Raw genomic sequence first — 23,059 nt, forward strand, 5'->3', positions numbered from 1 at the left:
TTAGTTAGATATTAGAAGATATTCATTAGTGTGAGGCTGGTGAGACACTGGAAAAGGTTATCCAGAGAGGCTGTGGATGCCCCATCCCTGGAAGTGTTCTAGGTTGGATGGGTTTTGAGCAACCTGGTCTGGTGCAAGGAGTCTCTGTCCACAGCAAGGGCACTGGAACTGGATGATCTCTAAGGTCCCTTCCAATCCAAACCATTCTGTGATTCTATGATCTCAACAATGTAACAAAGAACATTTGGATTACCAGCATAATGATATCCTCACAATTATATGGCAATAACAAATGAAATATAATTTCCCAGTCTCATCTTCTGCTGGTTAAATTATCTAAATGCTCTGACACTGATGAAATAATTCTTCTCCATACCAAATTCTGACCAAACTCTGTAGCTTTTAGACTTCAACACATATGGCTGAATGGTTTTGACTGTTCCACTGTGCATGCTTAATGATATCACAATAAGCAATTTGTTAAATATACCTGGAAACTTGGGAGCTATCTAAATCCTTCTCACGGGAGCTAAGAAGATCTTGCAAATTGCATTTACTGCAGAATCACAGCACCAAGACAAACCTCCTCAATACAGCAGCTATTATTTCAGAGGAACGAAAGATCAAGATTTCAGTAGGATTATAGCTGTTTTCATGGAACAAAGGGCAAAATATATAGGCCTATTATGGACTGGCAAACCAATTACCAGCTGTGGTACAGGTCAAGTAGCAAGAGCAGGCCAAACTATTGGACACAGCTTCACTGAAATCAATGGAAAAGAGCAGCTTATTCCAGTGATAAATAACATGCTATAAGTTTCACCAGCATTTTAAAAAAGGGTTTAATAAGAAAATCTTTCACTGCAGTGACCAACAATTACATCGCGTAACAGGCGAGGGAAAATCCCATTTGTCACAGGGAGGGAAGGTAGGAACGTAGATCTGAATTAGATTGTGAAATGAAGGAATGCGTGCAGTTTGCATGCAACAGACAACTTAGCTCCTAACTGAAGAAGGGTGGGAGAAATATTCTGGTTTTTAAGCACAGGGAATACTTTAAATTATCAGTTATTTAAGAAGGTATTCCAGGTACTTGGAATATTCAAATTTGCCATGAATGAGCAAGCATTCAGCTTTTGTGATGCCTGCACTCCCTGTCTGGTGCACTGAAACTTGTTGGCAGCCATCCCAGAGTCTTTCAAGAAAGAGTGCATGGACTTTGCAATAATTTATTGGCCACTGCTTGCAAGCCTCCGAGAAATAACATTAAAATTTTAACTTCTTGATAGATCATTTTAAGTAATGACAATTAAAAACTATTTTAAGGACATGGTGAAACTTGCCTGATCTGATCCCAAATCTTGGGAACTGATTTGGCAATGAACAGCAGAAACATTCCCTGAAGACCAACGGTCTGACCTCACTACTCCCCTTCCAGAGAGCAGTGTGGCTATGCCAGCAAGTGTTTATTTATTTAACTTGTAAAGCTGTCACTGGAGACAGACGCTATTGCAAGAATGTCCCACCTGATTAATTTCCTCGGATAGCCAAAGGCTTCTTGTGTATTACTTCCAAAAAAGAAAATGAGCTTAGAGGAAGGGGTACTCTTGTTAATTACCAGAATGTATTTATCTACATGTGCTCCTGCTTCCAAGGTATATTTATGGGAAAATAAAACAAAACACTCCATTCCTTTTTAAAGACAACCCCTTTCTTTGGGTACCAGCCCCGTGACATTTGGATTTACTTCTAAGATGAGAAACAGTGACCTTGCTCTTTTTCCTTTCTTTCTGCATTTGTACAGAAACCATTTCATAGGTGGAGGTCTTTTTTTAATTAAAAATCCTTATTCAATAAGAGGTAAAAAATCAGAGACAACAGCAAAACATAAATGCAAACAAGTATGTGGGAAAAGTTAAATAACCTTTAATTGATGGATGGAACTGCTTGCTATGGTATCTCTTGGAAGCTCTTCTGATACTATTAGCCAGATAAGATCATGCTTTCCGAAATTTAAGCTAGGATGAAGATGCTTCTTTAAAACACATCTGAACTCTCCTCATTACTCTCTAGAAGAGGAGAAACCTGTCTGTGAAGAAGTTCAACATAATTGTGAAGCATGGATGTTTACTTCTTTACCTGTGTTCTTGCCATGAACAGTATTAAATAACCCAAAAGCCAGTGATATCTTTCAGGAGATGCTTAATATTTGTAATAACCAAATTAGTATGACACTGAGATCATCAATACATTACAGTGAGGTAAAAGGAATTATTTTAAAGTATTTATGGTATGACCTGCCTTTTTTCTAACAACCTAGGATGAATGTAAAGCTGAATATTTGTACTTTCAGAGTTTCTAAAATGCAGAAATTGGTAGCAAACCTTTATGAGTATATTTACAACTGCAGAGGTTATTTGAAATAACTATTATACTTTCATGTAGGTGTGCACCGTAGTTTATAGCTTATACAAGGCCTCTCATTTCAGAATTGTGAAAATCTGAATGCATCTTCTCCTTTATTTTCTGTCGTGTTTTGACAGTCTGGATTGCACTGTAATTTTATAGTCAGCTTTCACTGGAGTGGTTAACAGCAAACTTTGCTGGACATATAGAGAATTAAACTTCAAACTTCATGTGGTTATTAGTGAGACACATTTCATACCAATATCTCACCTCAATAGTAAGAAATGCAATAGAAATTTCAATAGAAATGCAGTTTTGATTTCAGTAGAAAGAAATGCACTTAACTCAATTGAATTGCATCAGTATTGTAGAGGTGTGAGATCAGATTTTGTAGACTGAATGGAGTTACCATAACTGTGGATTTAATCCACACACTCTTCAACCTTCAGGTACTTGCAAGAGATATCCAGGAAGGGACAGATCTGTATATGCATATAATAATGTGCACAAATACAAAAAAATCATAGAATCCTTTGGCCTGGAAAAGACCTTCAAACATCAAAAATACAACCATAAATCAAGCACTGCCATAATCACCTCTAAACCATATCCCCACATGCCACATCCCCACACCTTTTGAACATTTCCTGGGATGGCGACTCCACCACTTTCCCTGGGCAGTCCATTCCAATGCCTGACGACTGTTTCTGTGAAATTAATTTCCTTAATATCCAAACTAAACCTCCCCTGTTGCAGCTTCAGGCCATTTCCTCTTGTCCTGTCACTTGTTACCTGGGAGAGGAGACCAATCCCAGTTTGGCTGCACCCTCCTTTCAGGTGGTTATACAGAGCAATGAGATCCCCCCTGAGCCTCCTTTTCTCCAGGCTGAACACCCCCAGCTCCCTCAGCTGCTGCTCACAGGACTTGTGCTCCAGACCCTTCCCCAGCTCCGTTGCCCTTCCCTGGACACGCTCCAGCCCCTCAATGTCTCTCTTGCAGTGAGGGGCCCAGAACTGAGCACAGGATTGGAGCTGTGGCCTCAGCAGTGCTGAGCACAGGGGGACGGTCACTGCCCTGCTCCTGCTGGCCACACCCTGGCTGATCCAGGCCAGGATGCCATCGGCCTTATGCCACCTGGGCACACTCTGGATCATATTCAGGCACTGCCAAGCAGCACCCCCAGGTCCTTTTTCACTGGGCAGCTTTCCAGCTCCTGTCCCCAGCCTGCAGCACTGCCTGGGGTTGCTGTGACCCAAGGGCAGGATGCAGAATTTGGCCTTGCTGAGACTCATAGAGTTTGCATCAATGCAGCAATTATGGGAGGAAGCAAGAATGGAGCCAGAGACTACTTTTAAAGAACAAAAGGTTCTGGACTCAAATTTTAACATATGAAAACCTATTTAAATGCTGACAACAGATTTTGGTGTTTTGTTTGGTTTTTTTGTTTGTTCACAGAGTGGTTCCAGAGAGATTGAGCAGCCTCCATGCTTGGAGATATTAAAAACCTGACTTGACATGGTCATGGGCAACCTTCTGTTGATGGTCCTGCCTTGAGGAGGGGCATTTATGTTCCTGAGGTGTCTTCCCACTTCATTTATTCCCTGATTCTGTGAGCTTCAGTTATGATAAAATACCGACTTCTTTTTTGCTTGGCCTTGATAGTTGTAGATTATTAACTGGCAAATCAAGAAAACATGCAATTTAAATATAATTTATCACCTATCCCTGTTAACAGAATCCGTATTCAGCAACACTGCCTCTCTTAGCTCAATTTTGTGCCAGAGTTTGGTATGGATAGAAGGTTGGATAGGAGTGAAATTATTAGCGATTAATTTATACCATTTACATGGTGTGATCTGAAAATGCTGTAAAGGATAGGCAGAGATTACATCAAATTGTTCTTATCTTCCTCAGGGCTATTCTAACTTAGGAAAAAAAAATAAAACCCAAGCTGTAAGCTGAAACAGATAGGTATCTGAAATAAATTATGATATAATCTACTGCTCTCTTTGCTGCAAGGTTACCCTGGTGCCTATAAACATTCCTCAGAGATCCACTCTGTCTGTGTTTAAAAGCCACCAAGCATTTCTAATTTAAGGATTTGTTAAAGCTATTCCTTACTCCTCACATCCTCCAAGAACAAGCCTTTAATCTTGTCAGAAGTTTATAACTAAATAAAAATTCTTAACTGAAATTTTTAAAAGATTTCACTGTGGTGAGGTACTTTAGCCTAGAGAGCTGCTAATAGTCAGGGAATTTGGCCTTTAGTTCAAAAACAAAAGGAAAACTACAAAACGTTTTTTCTTTTTCCTGTAACCAAACCACCACCAACAAAAAAGCCTATTAAAACAAATCAAGTATTAAAACTGTAACTGGAAAATGTTATGCATCTGAATTTCCTGAGCACTATCAGATCAGTCTGATACCAGCAGCCTGCATAATTAGCATCAATAAAGCATCAAATGCTATTTTATATTTATGTGGTTATTTAAATATATGGGATACTGGGTGAAATAGGATCTGAGAATGAAATGATATCTGGAGAACAGAACCAGTACAGGATACAGGATTCTAATCAGCTTCTATTAAAAACAGAACAGACCCTTCATTTCTTTTTTATACATATCTACTGGCGCCAAATCCAGCCTGGATGAATAAGGGACACACAGATCATGTTCCACGCACCCACAGAGAGATCAAAACACTCTTGAAAGTCACACAGAGACACTTAGGTGAAGTTTTTCCCCAAAAATGGCTGTGGTGCTTGCCTGAAATTTCTGACATGCCAGAAGGGAGCAAAGTAAAGGGGTTCACTTTTTGCTGAATGGGTGCTCAGGGCTTTATCACAGATTCCTTTGAAGTGCTGAGCCCAGAAACAAAAAAGTCAGCCTGTCTTGGAAATTGTACACCAGTATTGTGTCTTTTAATACACTGTATGTGCCTGAAGCTCCAAGGATTATAGCCACAGGACAGCCCACATTACTACCATTCACCTCTTACTTTCCAAGAACAGGTGGGCACATGAATGGCAGGTGGCCTCTGCCAGATCCTGGTTCATGCCCAGCAATGACCAGGCTGACAATTTAGCAATATGGTGATTGTATTTCAGGGCCTGGGAACACTTCTTGAAAGAGTTTTCCCAAATATGGATGCAGTTTATATATTCCTTTTAAGAGCAAAGCCTCATAATTTGATAACAAGTAAGTTAAAAACATGGAACTACAATTCTGTCTTGCTCCTTAGAACGTGTTTAAGGTCTGGGGATATGGGATCTGAGATGTAAATATATGGTAGATTGCACAGAATTGGAACTGTGATTTGGGAATTATAATTTTAAAGTTACAAATAAGAATGCACGTGATTACAGAACTTGAAAATAGATGACAACATGAGAAATCAAATAAAATTCTTAAATCTAGATCTGCTGTGAAAACTAGAGAGACTGTCATCCTAAAGAATCTCAACAGACCTCCTACATCTATACTGCACATGAAGGGCAATTTCATTAGGCCCTTCAGTGCATGGTTACCCCAGAGCACAACTGTGACTTCTCAATAGTGTTTTTTTATCATTATGGCTTTGTACTGCCAGCCAAACACCCCTTTGCTTTACCATTTGGTGGATGACTTGAACTAACAGAAGGAAACAAGAAACATAACCCAGAAATGTGTGCTTTGCTCAATTACAGACAAAGATGTTTAACCATAATAATGTTCCCTGCCAACATAATGAAAAACAGGGAAATGTTCACATCCTAAAAAATCCAGCTGCACATACAGGTGTCTGCACCAGATGCTTCCCTAAGCACAATGTGATAAAAGTGATTATTCCTCACTCAACAGAGAACAGTCCCTAAGCAGGGTATTTAAAGAAGGATGATAACACAGGTAATTAGGAGCCCCACTCTTTACACACAAAGCAATGATTAAGAGGGTAAAGCTTGGAACCATCTGTCTTTATACGTGGACCTGTGTTTTTATTTGTGAATTTATCGTAAAGAAGGGCAGTTTGCAGTCTGATTTCTCAAGTGAGATCCTACCTGGAAATTGATTATGGATTGAACGACACATCCCTGGTTTTAATAGGTGGTGCCTTGCCCTGTGACTCCAACAGGAACATGAGCACCAGAACACAACACCTGACTGACGGACCTCCCTATGAGGAGTGAAGGAATATCCTGTCCTTTTCCCAAAGGATATATAAGTATGTCCCAAAGTCTTTTCCTACCTTTGGACTTCCTGTCATGGTAGCTCCTGCCTCGATAATGGTGCCCACTGTCTGTGTACAGATTCTCAAGGTCTTCTTGCCAGGAGTCGGGGTTGAAGTGTTTGAGCAGATCCTCCACGGTGTCAAAGGCGGCAATGGTCTGATCCAGTGCTTCCGCCGTGAGCGTAGGGTCAGTCACTGATGGAGAGGGATAGGATACCCCCTAAGAGTGACATACATCTCAGTGTACTTGGAATAAATTACAGCACCACTTTAAACAACTGAAAACAGTTATTGACAAGCTTGCATCATTATTGAGTGAAACAGTTACTTTGGGCCATCTTTTCAAGTCTTTGGGCCAGGACTTTCTTATACCTGTGTTTTCTTTTTGTAAGAAGAGATACCAAGAAATTCCCAAGTAAATCCCAGAGGAGATGCAGGGAGCAAAAGTACTGCCACTGGTGGACTGACAGTATTCAAATGCAGTCCTCAAAGGGAATGATGGTTTGGATATATACAAAGATGCAATGAAAATGTCTTTTGAAAGAACTGTGATGGCCATGGCCACAGAAATGGAGATGCCAGTTCTGTTGCTTATTTCACATGAGGCAGTTCAGAAACCACAGCAGACAAATGCAAAGAAGTCCACTAGACTACATTTCTCTGGTCAATTTGGACAATTTTAGCATGGTTAGAGACTTGGAAAAATGGCCCTTTATTACCCAAAATCAAATGTGTTACAAAACAATGATGAATTGACATTGAACTGACATTTTACCAAAAATAGAATTTACTAAACAAACAGAAAAAACATGATATTTGGATCTTGGAGATGACAATGTGCTCACAGCCAGAAAAGCTGTGACAATGTGCTCACAGCCAGGAAAGCCAGTGGTGTCCAGGGCTGCATCCAGAGCAGCGTGGGCAGCAGGGCCAGGGAGGGGATCCTGCCCCTCTGCTCTGCTCTGCTGAGACCCCACTTGCAGGGCTGCATCCAGCTCTGGGAGGACATGGACCTGATGGAGTGAGTCCAGAGGAGGGACACCAAGATGACCAGTGGGATGGAGGAAAGACTAAGAGAATTGGAACTGTTCAGCCTAGAGAAGAAAAGGCATCAGGGTGACCTAACTGTGGCCTTCCAACACCTGAAGGGAGCCTACAAAAAAGATGAAGAGAAACTTTTTACAAGAGTGGGTGGTGATAAGACAAGGTGGAATGGCTTTAAAATGAAAGAAGGCAGGTCTGGATTAGATTTGAGGAAAGAATTCTTTACTCTGAGGGTGGTGAGACACTGGAAAAGGTTGCTGAAAGAGTCGGTGGATGCCCCATCCCTGACAGTGCTCACAGTCAGGCTGGAGAGGGCTGTGAGCAGCCTGGTCCACTCACTGAAAGGCATCCCTGCCCACTGCAAGGGGACTCAAACTAGGTGATCTCTAAGGAACCTTCCAACCCTAGATATTCTATAATTCTACAGTCTCAGCAAGGTAACAATGAGTATTTGGATGACTAACATAGTAGTATCCTCACAATTATAACACCAAGTGGAATATTTATTTTCCACCAGTAAGGACCAAGTACCGTTCTCTGAGGGCTCCCACTGAACTTTGGCTCAATTTGACTTTGACAGAATAATTGCACCACTTTCAGTTTTACTGGAGAGGACTTGAAACTGTTAAAATTCTTAATTTAGAATCACAATATTCACTATCCTGGTGTCACTTTTTCCATTATCCAAGCACAAGGCCGAATAGTATGCAAAATATGTACAAGAAAAACTGTTAATACAAATCTTTTACTTTCCAAAGGACCACAATCAATTTTGTCCAAAACCAGGCATAGTAAGTCTCGTAAGTTAAAATGTTGGGGAAAAATCCCTAGAAACCTAAATTCTTTCATGAAAACCCAGCTCTGAAGTAATGCAGCATAAAATATGCCAGTTAAAATTAATGGCTTCCCAAAATATTTGTTCTGCCTCATCTCCCAGATAAATGCATATGTTAAACTATTAATCTTTGTGATTAACTTCACTCAGTTGGGTCATAATATGAGGGTCAACTCATTTGAGTAAATTCACTCACTTGTTTGCAGGATTGTGTCTTTCAATTCCTCCTATAACGGTTTTAAAGTATATATCTCTATTTTAAAATAAAACACTTGTCTTTAATGGTAGGCTATATCACAGAGCTAACAACTCTTCACATTTTCCTGCATATGTTTGCTATGGACAGTCCAAATCATTAAAAATCAGGAAGAGAAGAAACAGCAAACATAAAAATAGTGCAGTCAAGGAAGCACAGCTGCACTTTGCAGATTACCACCAACAGCCCAAGAAGTTTCAGTGGGCCCACTTGGGATTGCAGTGCCTTTCTAGTGCAGTGCCAAGGCACAGTGCAGAGGCCTGTAAAAATTCATGACCCCTTAAAAAGGAAGGCACACCTTGAAGCCTCTCTCTGGACTTCTACATGGCTGGGAATAGAGACTGTCAGAGAGGTGAAGTCCCAGCAGTGGAAAAGCTCACAGCAGCCAAGTGAACACAGCACTTGTATCTAAAGCAGCCTTGCAGGAGAGACTGTGCTGCAGCCAGCATTGTGCAGTGTGCTAACACAGGAGCTCAGGTTACAAAAGAAAAAGGCACCTAAACACTACTTTGTTACTGAGGAGAGCTTGGTGGAGCTCATGGCAGTCCAGTAGGGAAAGATCAGCCCCTGACTGCCTTTCCAAAGTGAGAGCGATGCTCCACGGATGCTGAAGAAACTGGACTATAAAAATCAGGCCACAGGTGTGTGATTTACTCAGTGTAGGAGGTTTTTTCCCACATGTTCAACTGCACATTTCATTACAGAAGTAGAGGTCAAGCTGTGAATATGCAGGGCATTTCAGACTCATACAGGCAGCTGGGATCCCCCACTTTTCAAATAAGAGTCCCTACTCAAGAGATTTGTGCAGCCTTGTTCAAATACAGAAAAAAGCTTAACTTTTTCTCAGTGACAGCCAAATCAAGAGGAATTATTTCAACAGCTGAGATAGCCTCCTGGCAGCAACATCATGTGACAGGCCCAAAAGCAACTTCAAAGCTGCCAACCCAACTGCCTCTGTTTTGTCCTGCCAAGAATGAGGCACTGGCTTTGGGAGAGTTTGTGCTTGTCATAATCTGACTTCTGAGATCACACGCAAAGAGGGGGCAATTGGAAATGTAAGAAGCAATGAGGAGCGAAGATCTTCCACATTATGTACCTCCTTTGCATTTCTTAAAAGCACTGAGTACATTTTTGATTTACTGGAACACAAAGGTATCCTTCTTTTGTATGTGCTCTTGTCCTTAATTTCTGTTCACTCATTCTTTTCATTTTCCTATCTCTATTGTAAGCCTGACAGGCAATTCAATGTACATTACAGTTTTTTGTTGGTCATAAAATTACTTTACATATAATGGAAACTAACCTTATAAGGAGTTAGATTTTGTTTCCTTTTTTTTTTCCTGGGTTTGCCATGATGGGTTAAGGGTAGAAGCATTTTTTTTAACGTTCTGAGAAAAAACCCAAACAAAAAACCAAAATATACCTCTGTAATACAACCTCATGGAAGAAAGAATTTGCTCACTCTAAAATTTTTATTCTGAGAGTTGTAATGTGTCTATATCCTAAAATGAGTCTTTTACTTGTAGGTTTGAGAGAAGAAACTCAGACCTGCCATGCTACCTGAGCATCAGCAGAATTGTATGTCATCTTGCCCAAGGCTCACAGGGCTGAGTTTGTCCTTCTGCTCCTCAAGACCATAAGAGAATCCCTGAATCTTTCTCTCCTGAAGAACTTGGATGTCCTCAGACATTTTCCTTGGTGCCTTTGTGAAAAATTGCTCAATCTCCCTGCCTTATTTTCTCTGAGGACAAAAAGGACTTGTGGGTGGAAGGTGCTGGAGAAAGTATATTTTATTAGATAGGGAATGACACAGGAAAGCCAATGAAACCGAGGTTCTGCTTCTGGTTTAGCATTAGGTGTCCATGTGACCTTGGGCATCAGCTTGCTACCTGTAATATTTGTATTGAGCTTCCTTAGCTGCAACACATTAAAAACAATTTTTAAGGAAAAAAAATAGAAGCAAAAAGATGAACTTGATTTTTCAATATGAAAAGGATACTGGGTTATTGTTTGCTATATTGTGCATTTTATGACATTAAGGATGGTAACTAACATGGCGTTTACCATAGGCTTTGTCTCATTTACATACTTACCTGATGAGGGAGCCCTAGGCTTACTTTTTCAAACATCAGCCTACCATATTTTTAAACAAAATATTCCATCACACTGAGTTTTTTTTTCCCATGCCCACATTAGAATGAAAAATGAATTTGTGTCTTTTAGTAAACCTGTTCTAGCATCTCCTGCTTGGCACATCCAGTAGATCTCAGCCCTGCAAACATCACTCCTCAAGACTTTCAGCACAGTTGGTTCCAGGCAATCAGTGAATCGTATCGTGAAGGGCAAGTGTCATTTGCAAATTCAAGAGTAAACACAAGTGAGATTGGCTTAACATCTTCTAATTTTGGCAGCACAGAGTTTTCTCTCTGCTTGCTGCCTTGATTGGACCCCTATCAGTAGAATTAACCCATATTTTATTTGCTGCTCCTTCACTAGCTACTCCCTGCAGCTACTGTAACCAAGGCACTATTTCTAAGCTCTTTTCCATGAATGCTTCAGACACTGGTCTCAAGCATGCTTTAAGCATTTACCCCCATCTCTGTGTTTTAAGAGGAGTTAACAAGAACCATGACGTGGTGTGGAGCAGGCAGCAAAGCACACAGAAGTGGACTGCCCATATTATGAATTCTCATGCTACTTCTTTCCAGCATTGGGAAATGGCAGTGAGGGCAGATTTTTTGCCAACAACACAAAACAAATGCAATGAAGAGAAAATTAAAACTTTTTACTAGATTACTTGGGTTTTTTTCTTTCTTGATTTTTCTCCCAAGCTGCAATTCACTGCTGAGAATGGAGTAACTGTATCTGACTTCAGATATAATATTTTATTGGAAATGCTTAGAAAAAAAAATCTCAGTATTGACAATTAAATGCCAGATCCATTTTCCTGGCAGTCTGCTTTACGTATGGTCTTCCATGTAAGTCGAGACATTCAATGCTTAAAAATTTGGATTTGTATCTGGTATTTTCATACTGGCAAGATGAGTTTGAAAACAAGAAATGTTTCCCAATAGCTGTCTCATGTGTTTACAACAGCAAAGGGCATATCCTGAATATTTTATCCCTAAAAACATACTGTTTGAGTCCAGTATCAGTTGGATAAAAACTTTATTCATCCTCTTCCAAAAGTGAATGTAATATATGCTATAAAATAATTCATGCTTAAGGGGAGAATGTACACAATAAAAAAAACTGTAAAATCCAACGAGCCTTTGACCACAAGCAGCCCAGAGACAGATAACTACTCTGGAATTATGAAACTCCTGGAGGCAGCAGGAGAACAATGCTTCCTTTACTAAGAAAACAAGGTGGCCAGTGCAGAGATGGGCTTCCTCCGGAGCCATCAGGGAACACCCAAGGGTGATCATTTCTTGGTAGATACCATCAATCAAGATAAGCAAAGTCGCCAAGGAACATCCATCTAAATACACAACTTCCCCTGACATGATCAGTGCCTGCCACTACTCAGGAAACAGCAACTGGGCTGCCCTGCCCAGTGAAAGAAACTTTCATACATATGTGGGGTTACAAAAGAAATCGGGGCACCTCTGCCTCAGGCATAAAAAACTGTATAAAACAGTCCTGCCGAAAAAACTGTATAAAACAGCCTCTCTGGAAATGGCACTGGTGAACAGAGGGAGATCTGGTGCCATAGAGGTCAGATCTAGGTTCATCCAGCGCCGATCCCGGGCTCGACGGTGTCTCTTTGGCTGTGGGTTTTTGAGGACCGTATTTTGGTCACGAGAATAAAATCTTTCGCATTTATTAATTCAGATCTCTGGCTGATCATTTATAACAGTGAATACACGGTTTCTCTGTACAGATGCCATTTTATTGAGTTGGATTCAAGCCACTCTATCAATCCATCCATGGGCAAAACAGTGAGAAACTACTTACTGAGACAGAGCTTGTGACTGACTCCCAGTTGGTTTCCGAGGCTGCATGCTGGAAATCATCCTAAGGGGAGAAACACACAGGAAAAATCACCATTAAGGCAATATCCTAAATTAACTACAAAATCTAAAAAAATTTTCAGCATTCAATATCTGTCACTCCTTCTAACCCTTTTTAATGCAGAAGTCCCTCACTATGTGTCAGTCCTCAATAAAGCTACTTCCATTCAGGTTCCTCCCTTTTCAATGTTTATAAAGTCCTTGTGAGCTTGCTTGGACAAGAATGGATGAATATTATTATTATTGATTAATTATTATTATTATTATCATCATCATCATCAACCACAATAACAGTAATAATAATACCAATCTGATATATGCTGCTTTGCATAGCAGGACCTAATCTGGTCAAGGACATTACATTCATCTGCCAACATAAATATTAAATATCTCTGTATGTCTACAACCAGAGTATTAATGCAGTTGCCAAACTGATCTGTTGGAAAGAATGTGAACATGCTAATTCCCTGGTGCTACTTAGTCAAAGTGAAAAGCAGGATAATCTAATCCATCTGCAAAGTAGTCCTAGCATGACTCTGCTGCTTTTGGTACTTGTGCTGAACAGTGCATGATCATCACTGCACTATGTTTTGTTATATCAAAAAACCCAGCCACAGTACCTTGACATTAACAGTTTAATTGCACATAATCTCTGGGCATTTTTGATTAATTTGAGCACAGGGATGGGATTCATATCATCTATCTTTGGACAACTATGAAGCCAACATCTAAGCTAGTTAGTCTTGTTTCCATTTGCAATCAACTAAACCTGGTATTTCTGGGGTGCAAATCATCTGATCTGTTTTAGAAGCTCTACTTGGGATGACAGTGCACTCTGAGAATGCATTTTAGTCTCCACTGTCTCTATAAAGGGAACCTGGGAGGCTGATCTTAGAAACAGATGTCAAAACTGTAGATATTGACATGTGGTCACCTAAATCCCAATCCACTTGTCTGACCAGTGATGAGCAACCACTACTTAAAAAATGAATAAGCCATTTCTTTAATCTTTTGGCAGCTTTACTTATTTTCAACTGGAATAACTAAACTGTGAAAAATGGAAAAAAAAAGCAGCATTACAGAATGGTTATTAAACACACACATGCAGTGAATAGCTAATGATCAGCATGAATATGCAGGTAAGGAAAGTGGACTGAAGTGACAACATACCAAGATTTTAATTTCTAATAATAGAATTTATAATGAAAAGGTTTAAGGAAGATGAATCAATGCCTTTGCTCACAATTTCATACTGACTCAGTATCTGATAAGCTTTTTTTTTCAGCTGGCAACTGAAAGGGGAAATGGAAAGGAAACCACACAGCTGATGCTTGCTAGACTTGATCCTGTATTGCACCATACATATATATATATATATGCATACATTAAGTTATTTCTTAGGAATGGAAAACAGAAAATTGATCTCATAATTTTCCAATTCACCAATAAAATGTTTCTTTACTCAAGAAGGAACAGAGCTGCTCTCAGATCCAGAATCAATATACTTGGTTTTTTAATGTTTTTCATTTGCTATAGAAAAATATTTAAATGCCTCAAAAGTAACAAGATTGTTTATTCTAAACTGTTACAGTTTCTTCTTATTAACTGTTACAGTTTCTTCTTATTCAGTATTTAAGATTAATAGAAATTAAGAAATTCCATCACTAAGTGACCACTGAAGCTGCAGAGCAATAAAAACACTAATAACAATGTGGTAATTTTCTGCTAAGAATACAGAAGAAAAACACTGGTGAAATTTTCAATGCAGATTTTTTTTCTTAAAAATAGTAAAAAGATCTGCAAGCTATAATCAGATCATACACCATTCTGAATATGCCTCCCTTGGCCACATTCTCTACACATTTGGTTGCCCAGTTCTCGACAAGCAACAATTTAAATTAAATAAAAATGTATTTGAAAAACACATGAATCCTCTGGAAAAGTCTGCCAGTTGCAGAACTTGGAAGTAATTTCCTCTCCGTCATTAGCTTCCATTTAGCACTTCCAGGAAAAAAAAAAGTGGCATTGAGTTCTAAAGCATTATTTTAAAACAGAAACAATTTGCTTCACTGAATGTTTTGAGAAGACTGTAGTCTTATGTTCAAAGGGATGGGCCACTTTTTTATCTGAATGCGGATATCAAAACTGTTTCTTTAGTCTGTGATTCTTTGAGTTGGTTCATGGCAGGAAACCCCTCCAAAATCCTGATGTAGACACGTGTACCACCTGCTTCTTGGATCTCAAACCTGATGACTGCACATTTCAATTCTGATTATATTCAATGTGCATAAACTATTCACAACTCCATGGCTTTGTTCCACCACCACTCAAGGCAGCTGCAGTCATTCTTGGCTTCTAAGTGCTTTCAACCTCTACAGTTTGGAGATTATTATTATCTATGGCTTCTGCTTGCAGCTATTTCAAATAATAGTATCAAAGTGGTTCTCATCATTACAAAACCTTCTCCTCCTTCTCACCATTGCCCCTAGCAGAAGCTGAAGGACAAATCTATTTTCAGTCCTATCTGTTCAATTCATTCTACCTCGTTCATGTGAATTTGCCTGTGATCACTTTGGCTGTTGTTTTGCTGTTGTTTCTTCATTACTTGAAACAACATTAAAACTTTTAGTTCAAACATTAAAAAAGCCACCAAAATTCTCATATCTTTTCTTACTGAATCAGGAACAACAGGGTGGTAATAATTTGGCTACATCACCTTGACAACAGTGCTTCTATTTTTGTATTTGTGTCATGGTAACATAAAAACTTTACTAGACACTTCAGCAAAGCACTGAGTTAACTGTTCTACAAGCAGCAAAAATACAGGCAAAACAACAGAACTACCAACCACCTTCTGATAGCAGCTACACTCAGTGAAGAAAAATTACTTCCAAACATCAACTTCCAAAATTACACCTCAGCAAGACAAATTCTGAGTCAGTCCTCAGAGTTAAATACGTATGGACATTGATATATTGTTCCTGGCTCTGTTTTGGACAAAGAAAAGCCACTCTCTCCTTTGCAGATGGACTTTATAGCCTGTCTCCCAGCACTGATGGCCACTAAGTGAAAAGGAGTCACAGGGAATAATCCCCTGACAAGGAGTCACAGGACTTTCCAAGTGGAGATCATGATGCAAAATCAAAGCTATCAATGATACATGGGACTGCAAAGCCAGATAGCACTGGTTCCTGAGGAAGATGATTTGCAGCCATGACCTGTAGCAGCACAGGCTCTGCTGCGTTGAAGCCATGGGGTTTGGCAGGGTCAGAGGAACTGAGAGACATCAGGAAAACACCCGGGATGTGGCTGGGAAGCTTGCCAGTTTGAGAAGCATGTTGTCATGACTCACTTTGTTGTACCACCAGTGTGGCAAAACATGAGAGTGCTCCCAGCTATGCTGAGTTACTGCCTGGTCCTCAAATTAAAAGCAAGAAGCACTGTGATTCTTCACCTTTTTTACATATTTTTTCACTGTAAGTTAGTCTTTTGTCATCTTGGGGCACGACTACTGTGAGGAAGGATGCCTGGGATAGGCAATAACCACCACAGGATGGGCACAACACACTGACAGCTCTCTCCAGTGCAAAGAGCAGCCCCACATCTCTATAAGCTTCTCTGTCATTTCTTTTCCTTAATCTGCAGGTTTCTGGGGTGATTGGACTAGATTTGGTAAAAAAATTGTTCATCTGACAAAACAACTACAAAATAAAACTAAAAAAAGCTGAGGCAATGCCCTCCACTTCAGTGAGTGGGAAAGGTTCCCAGAGGAGTTGTGATTAAGAATTAGAGTCATCAGGCAGTACCCCTGACTGATGATTTGGGCTCACTGGTTCAGTAAGGTCCTCTCCTAAAGGAGCCACCTTCTCTACTGTGCTCTTCTACTCAGAAGAGAAGTGAGGGAGAAAGGGCCAAAATGCAGGCATGGTGTTGGGGAAATAAGCATGAAAAAGAATGAAGTAAACTAAGAAAAAATTAAGACAGAGAAGCTGAAGTGTTGAGCTTGGCCTGTGGTCACCCCATTTGTGGTATTTAGACACTATAATTATAAACAAATCAAAAGAAAAGCAGTTTCTAGAAATTACAAAGGAACGGGGCTAATGGATGTACTAAGACACACAGATGATCCTGCAGAAACAAATCATGGGTGAAAAGGAGCATGTTCAAAGAGGTCCAGTACAGAAACAAAAGGAAGTATGAGCTCTCCATGGAATGAAAGAATTAGGGATGAAGGACAATGGAAGGTCTGTGAGGGAAAAATAGAGTAAATTGACACTTGAAGAAAAAGGAGACAAAATTATCCTAACATTTAGATTAATAAACAGAAACTCAAAGATACTCATTGCTGAACAACAGTCAACATGTATACATTGCATTCAGAGTTATGTGCAGACAGTTAGCTGATAAGCAGATAAACTTGTATTTGTATATAGTAAATAATAACCTGTAAATCTTTCTTTTTTCCTGCCACAAGCAATAGTACCTATATTCTCACTAACAATTTATTTACAGGCATTACATTTCCTACACATATTTCAAGCAAATAAACTCCAAACTCAGAACATGCTGTATAACAGAAATGGTGTTATATATGTTAGAGGTAAAAGAAAAATCATAGTTCCGTTTAAAAAAAATGCTGTGATACACATTCAAATTTGTACACTTCAACTGATTAAACTTAATTTCTCATGCAGCATTTTAGGACACTCCAATTTCTATAAATATATGCATATAGATTTACACTTTGAAATATCTTTTTCTTGTACAATACTTTCATTTTGTCACATGGCTGGGTTTTAATTTAGTATCAGAATGATATTTATTAACACCACCTAAGGATGCTGAAAGATACCTACAGCAGGCTACTAGGAAGCCAGAGGCTGCATTTTTCTTACAGTAATGGACAAACCACTGCTGCTCTGTTCAGCTCTGGTGACCAGACATTAATAAAAATAAAAGTCACTGAATTTGGAGAGCGAGCAACAATGATGGGACATAATCTGGGAATTATGCCTTGCAATGAAACATTAAGTGCAGGCCAGTGTTTTTAACGAAGGTTAGATGTGAATTGACCTTGTCTCCCCAGATAATAACCCATCCTCTGCTAAAAGAGCCTATTACCAATGTCAACAAGTTCTTTCATTTGGTAGTGCAAGCATTAACAAATCCAGGTAGCTGTAATGTGAAGGCAGCAGTATCCAGACTGGAAGTATGAGCAAATTTCACCACTGACGCCAGCTATTACTGGAACAGCTAAGAAATCAACACATAACTTTAATCATATTGAATTTTCTTTTCTACTTTTTGATGCATAAAGGCAGGGCATCCATGACAACAGTATTTTAAAGTCAGTAATGAAAGGTCAGGTAGCCATCAAACTGTCTGATCTCAAGTGTAATAGTATGATTCTTGCCCCTCAAAAAAGACATAAATTGAGTTTCTGAAGCCCAGTTGCCACTACATATCAGTAGTTACAACCTTACCAACCAAGTTAATGCTAGTGCAAGGTAACATATAAAATCCCTCTTGATTTTTTCTGACACATTTACTAGCTATAAATGAACGGAAAACATAAGATACTTAAAATTTCGAAAGTTTAAGGCTGTAATAATGACTTTGGCTAACTGCAGTTTGTTACATTTATTTATGAAAAGCTGAAGTAAAACTGAAGCAGAAGAATACATTTAATAAATTATGTTTTGTCAATACTTCTCTTCGTCCTTCACCTAGCTCTGGAAACAGGCATTGCTGGGCGCATACTGGAAGAATGTCCAAGACACTGACTTTAAATGATCTGTCTAAAAGGTCACATAATACTTGTTCAAAGGAGATGACAGTTATGCCTTTGAAAAATCAGATGTCATCTGGCACTATTATGCCTATGAGCATCCTGTTTGCTACTCATACCACAAGGACTTCATTACCAAGCTGTGCAAATTGTGCATTACCTTTATTTCTTCCATTTATCACAGAAACCTGTCCTCATATATCCATGTACAAGGGATTTGCTAATAGCTAATCTGCTGCATACTGCTGTTAAGCAATTGTAAACAAAACACAAATCAACTAACATTCATTGTAAATATTCTGCAATTCCTCCTTTGCCATTTTTATCTGAATGGCAAATTTTGATTCTGCAGTTAAGCACCAGGACACAAAATTTGAAAGGCTCTCTCAGGCTGTCTCTTCCAATCCCCTCAGACTGGTTGGCTGTTTCCAAGCTAAATTTATCTTTATTGAACTTATGTAAGTACCAGCTTTATCCTTTTCTTCCTCTCCCAAGTTTGCTTCCTGCAATAATTCTGAAGAGATGCTATATCTCCTCTCAGCATCCGTTTTATTATACTAAGCAAGCCAAGCTGTCTTGGCCCTTAGTAAGAAATGCCCTCTTCTCCCCATTGTCCCTGAACTCAGTCCAAGAAAAATGTGGTTGCTCTGTACCATGGAGACCAGAACTGTACAAAGCATTCCAGAAGAGATGCAACTACAACCTCATTGGTCACATGCCTAGTACACTGAGAAATTTTCTTTTCCCCTCTTCAATAAGCAGTGATATGCCATTTAACAGCAAATACTGTTGCTATTAATCTCTACATGAGTGACCTCTTTGCTCATTTTTGGGCTGCTCCATTTCACTGCAAATCAATTCTCGGCTGCTCAAGGTCACCCAGCTTGCCTCTCCAATACTCTGATTTTCCAATTCATGAGCAATGCACTTCAGCACTGTGTGTGCTGCAAAAACCACTAAAATGCTACTCTGCAGATTGTTCTCTGGTCCCTAAAACATCCCAAAAATAAAACTGACTGTGAGATTAACCTTTTAGAAACCTTTTAGGATTAGCAAGCTGTCCCTGGCTGGACACTCCTTTCTGCATTACAGGACACTGCCTGCCCTTTTACAGTCATGCGCCACCTTCTCCAGCACAAGGGATGGTTTCCTGCGTGACACCGGATGTGATGCTCCTCTGAAGTCCAATTACATTTGTTAGGCAGCACTTCCTTCCATTCCAGGCTATCCTTCAGTCTGGAATGAGTTTCTCTGAAAAAGAGATGTGGAGTTTTGTTCCTAAATTCCTGCATGCTTAACCATCTTTTTTGCTGACAAGTGCCCTGTAAGCATTCTAGGTCAGACTTAGGAGCGTGAAGGTGCCCTGGCCACTCTCTTGCCATTGATACTATAGGCTGCCACTCATTCACCATCTCCACGTGAGCCCCGGCTCACCTTACAGGTGATGCAATCCAGCTATATTACACTTACACTGCATCTGCTCCTCACTCCCTTGCTATTCCTATTGTATGTAAAGGGACCTGCTTTCGGAAGTGACTCTTGGTGCCTTATGGTCTGCAGTGCCCATCTTTTGGCAGTGACAGTGGAGCAGTCTGAAGCAATTGGGCTCCTTGCTCACCTTGGGTCTGTGTCTAAGCACACCTGGGCCATGGTGGCATCCCATTCTGCCGGGATTGCTGGTACCCCTGTGATGCCCCATGCTGGCTCTGCTGGGGCAGTGGGAAGCACACATCCAGAGGGGTCCTGGTCAAGGCAATGCTGCACATCAGAGTGGGAAAAGAGCTTGGGAGGAATGATCCATGAGCCAAAAACTTAATGTCGGGTCGGTATCTAGTGCCCTTGTGAGGACTTTGGTGAACTTCTGCCACACTGACTGGCAGGGCTTTGGAAGCAGCCTCCCTGGTAATAGGTGACTGTGCCCTGAGCAAAACTGAAAAGCTGGTACTTCACTTGCCCGGTAGTGTCCAGGTGGGCAAAAAACTCTTTCAGAGTTAACAGAAGGCAGTGACAGCTGGTTATTTCAGGTCCTCCTTCTTGGTGTGACTCATACCAAATGGGAATGTACTGAAAGGCCTCAGTACTAGGGATAGAAGGAAAAATATTAATGAGAGAAAACCTCCTAGGAGCAAGCTATTAAATTCCTGACTTCTTTCCACTTGGGTTTTTACACATTTTTTATAGTTTTAAACACGGTCCATAATCACAGAAAAATAATCATTAACAAATACAGTGTAATTTCATTTAATATTCCAAGTTTTCCATAGTTCTACCCGGAGGATCTACTAAGCTGCTCGGACATGCACACTTACATCTTCAGACGTGATTTGGGAGAAACATGGAAGCAATAATAATAACAAAAAACTCTAATGGAGCTCAGCAAATTAAATTCTGAAGCTGAGAACACAATGTAGAAGGGTACTGGTAAGGGACATTAGCTATCCTAGCAGTAATCCCAGCCTATTGATTTTTTGTGAAGGATCCATTTCTTTTTGAGCTCTCTGTCAGAGGATGGTGTTTAATTCTGCAGTAAGCATGCAGCAGGAGCATGTGTTATGTTTCACAGATAATGCAAAACAAAGCAATTTGTTCACCCTCCTGCTTTGACTGGAAGGCATTGCATTTTCTAGGACAACAAAAAAGGACTGCTATCCAAGCTTTCTAAGATGTTCAATAATCATAAAAATAGAGAGAAAACCTAATCTTTGAAGAATAAAAGAACTATTTTCTCGTAGCTTTTCCAGGTTTTTGATGTGATCAAAAGCAGTCAATTTACTGCGCACAGCACAGGATACTGCTTATTGGGGATTTTGTTTAACACGAGTTTCATCAAAGAGCTAAATTAAGGAAAATCCAAACTATTCCAACTGAACTTCCAGATCCAGATCTATTCCTCAGAAACACCACTGCTGCTAAAGCTAAATACAAGTACTTTAGGAGCAGTTAAGCTTCTCATTTCTCTTATGCATAATTTTACAAATATCAATTGTAAGCGATACTATGAGTAAAGACCAGGTAAAGAGCACCTTACATTTGCCACCTTTTGCAAACAATCTAACTAAACCATGTTAACAGTTTTGGGATTAGCTTACTAAAAAAATGGCCTTGAAAATCCTTCTAAACACCAAACTGAGACCATAATCTCAGGACCAGGAGGGTGTGTACTGGGCCACAATTAGTGTGTGACACATTTGATTTGAATTCTGACTAAACATAAGCATAAACAAATAGACCAAGGGTGGCTGTAAAATTATAACAGGCTAAATATTTTCAAGCGATGAAAATCAAGACAAACAGTTTAATTCAGTTTTATACTAATGGCACGGAAAATGTCACAGAAAATTGAACTGGCAAAAAAATAAAAAGAAGTTGTAAACATCATTTAATACAAAGAAAAATGGTAGGATTACCAGAGGTCAGAAGCAGTGGCAGGTAGAAAAACAAGCTTTCACTTTAAAGAATGTAAGTGGAGAAAAAGGTACAAGCCATAAACTTTATTTGATGGTACACATGGACTCTGAAAGGAACTCGTGCCAAGAGACTGAATGGAACAAAGATAAAAAAACATGACATTAATCTGAAATGTAACACAGTGGCACAGTGGCACAGCATAGAGGGTGACTTATGCCTGCACACACAGAGACCTTCCCCAGGCACAAGGAGATGCTCCCCCCACACCAAGGGGACACCCACTACCACAAATCACCACCAAGGGGATACCACATCACCATAAAGCACCACCTCCCAGGGAACCATGGGCACAGGTAGGGCTTCTCCTTGCTAGCAGGGATGTGCGAGCATTTGCACATCTTCACCACCTTCCTATGGGTGCAGAACAGGGTTATGCTCAGAAAAAAAGCAACATCTGTGTGTGTGAGCAGCTCTTCTGGAAACTGAAGATGGGTGTTTGCAAGACAACAGGTTTATACTGCATGGGTGTGATATCAGTATTGATAAAAATTGCAGGAAGTAGCTACATACCCCATCTATTGGAGGTGCCAAGGTGACACCAAAGCCCTGCCATCCTGGCCTTGCAGTGCTGGTCTGCACAGGCCAGGCATTTCAGCTGCCCACCTCCATCAGCAGTGCAGGCTTATGAGGAGAAAACATTGGGGAGGGCTCTCATGGCAGAAAGACCTTGCTCTATAGTATAAAAACTCTTGAGCATTTCCAGAACACCAGACAGCATTTTCAAAGTACCAAACCCACAGACTGCTTAGTTTGTACTGCTGGCTTTTAGCACAGCCCTCCTGGCCACCTTGTCTATCTTTGTCCACTTTGTCCAGGAGGACTAGACCTGGTCTGCACCAGCAGAAGGCCTGCACCCATATAATACTCCTAATTTCAGCAGCTGCTTTTACAAGCATCGTCTCAGCTTTTAATCTATTCCTTAATGCACCTGGAAAATGAACCTGAACCAGCACTGAGCCAGCACTGTCAGCACACAAAGTTGCTGCTAAGGCGAGAAAATAAAGTGTTTATTTTCACATATTTCTGATAGAGATAAATT

The 23,059-nt window shown here is 40.0% G+C and overlaps 1 protein-coding gene across 4 annotated transcripts in view; it reads right to left on the minus strand.

Annotated features, from left to right (window-relative positions):
• PDGFD (platelet derived growth factor D) overlaps window positions 1-23,059 on the minus strand; it is a 138,467-nt gene that overhangs the window by 18,026 nt on the left and 97,382 nt on the right. For all 4 annotated transcript variants that reach the window (XM_059838626.1, XM_059838629.1, XM_059838625.1 and 1 more), the window contains 2 exons: window positions 12,709-12,768; window positions 6,635-6,836 (listed from right to left, as the gene is read on the minus strand). In XM_059838626.1, coding sequence (XP_059694609.1) covers window positions 6,635-6,836; window positions 12,709-12,768 — 262 coding nt within the window. The remainder of the gene's footprint in view (window positions 1-6,634; window positions 6,837-12,708; window positions 12,769-23,059) is intronic.

This window comes from Haemorhous mexicanus, chromosome 2 (genome assembly GCF_027477595.1).
Source record: "Haemorhous mexicanus isolate bHaeMex1 chromosome 2, bHaeMex1.pri, whole genome shotgun sequence".
Classification (NCBI taxonomy): domain Eukaryota; kingdom Metazoa; phylum Chordata; class Aves; order Passeriformes; family Fringillidae; genus Haemorhous; species Haemorhous mexicanus.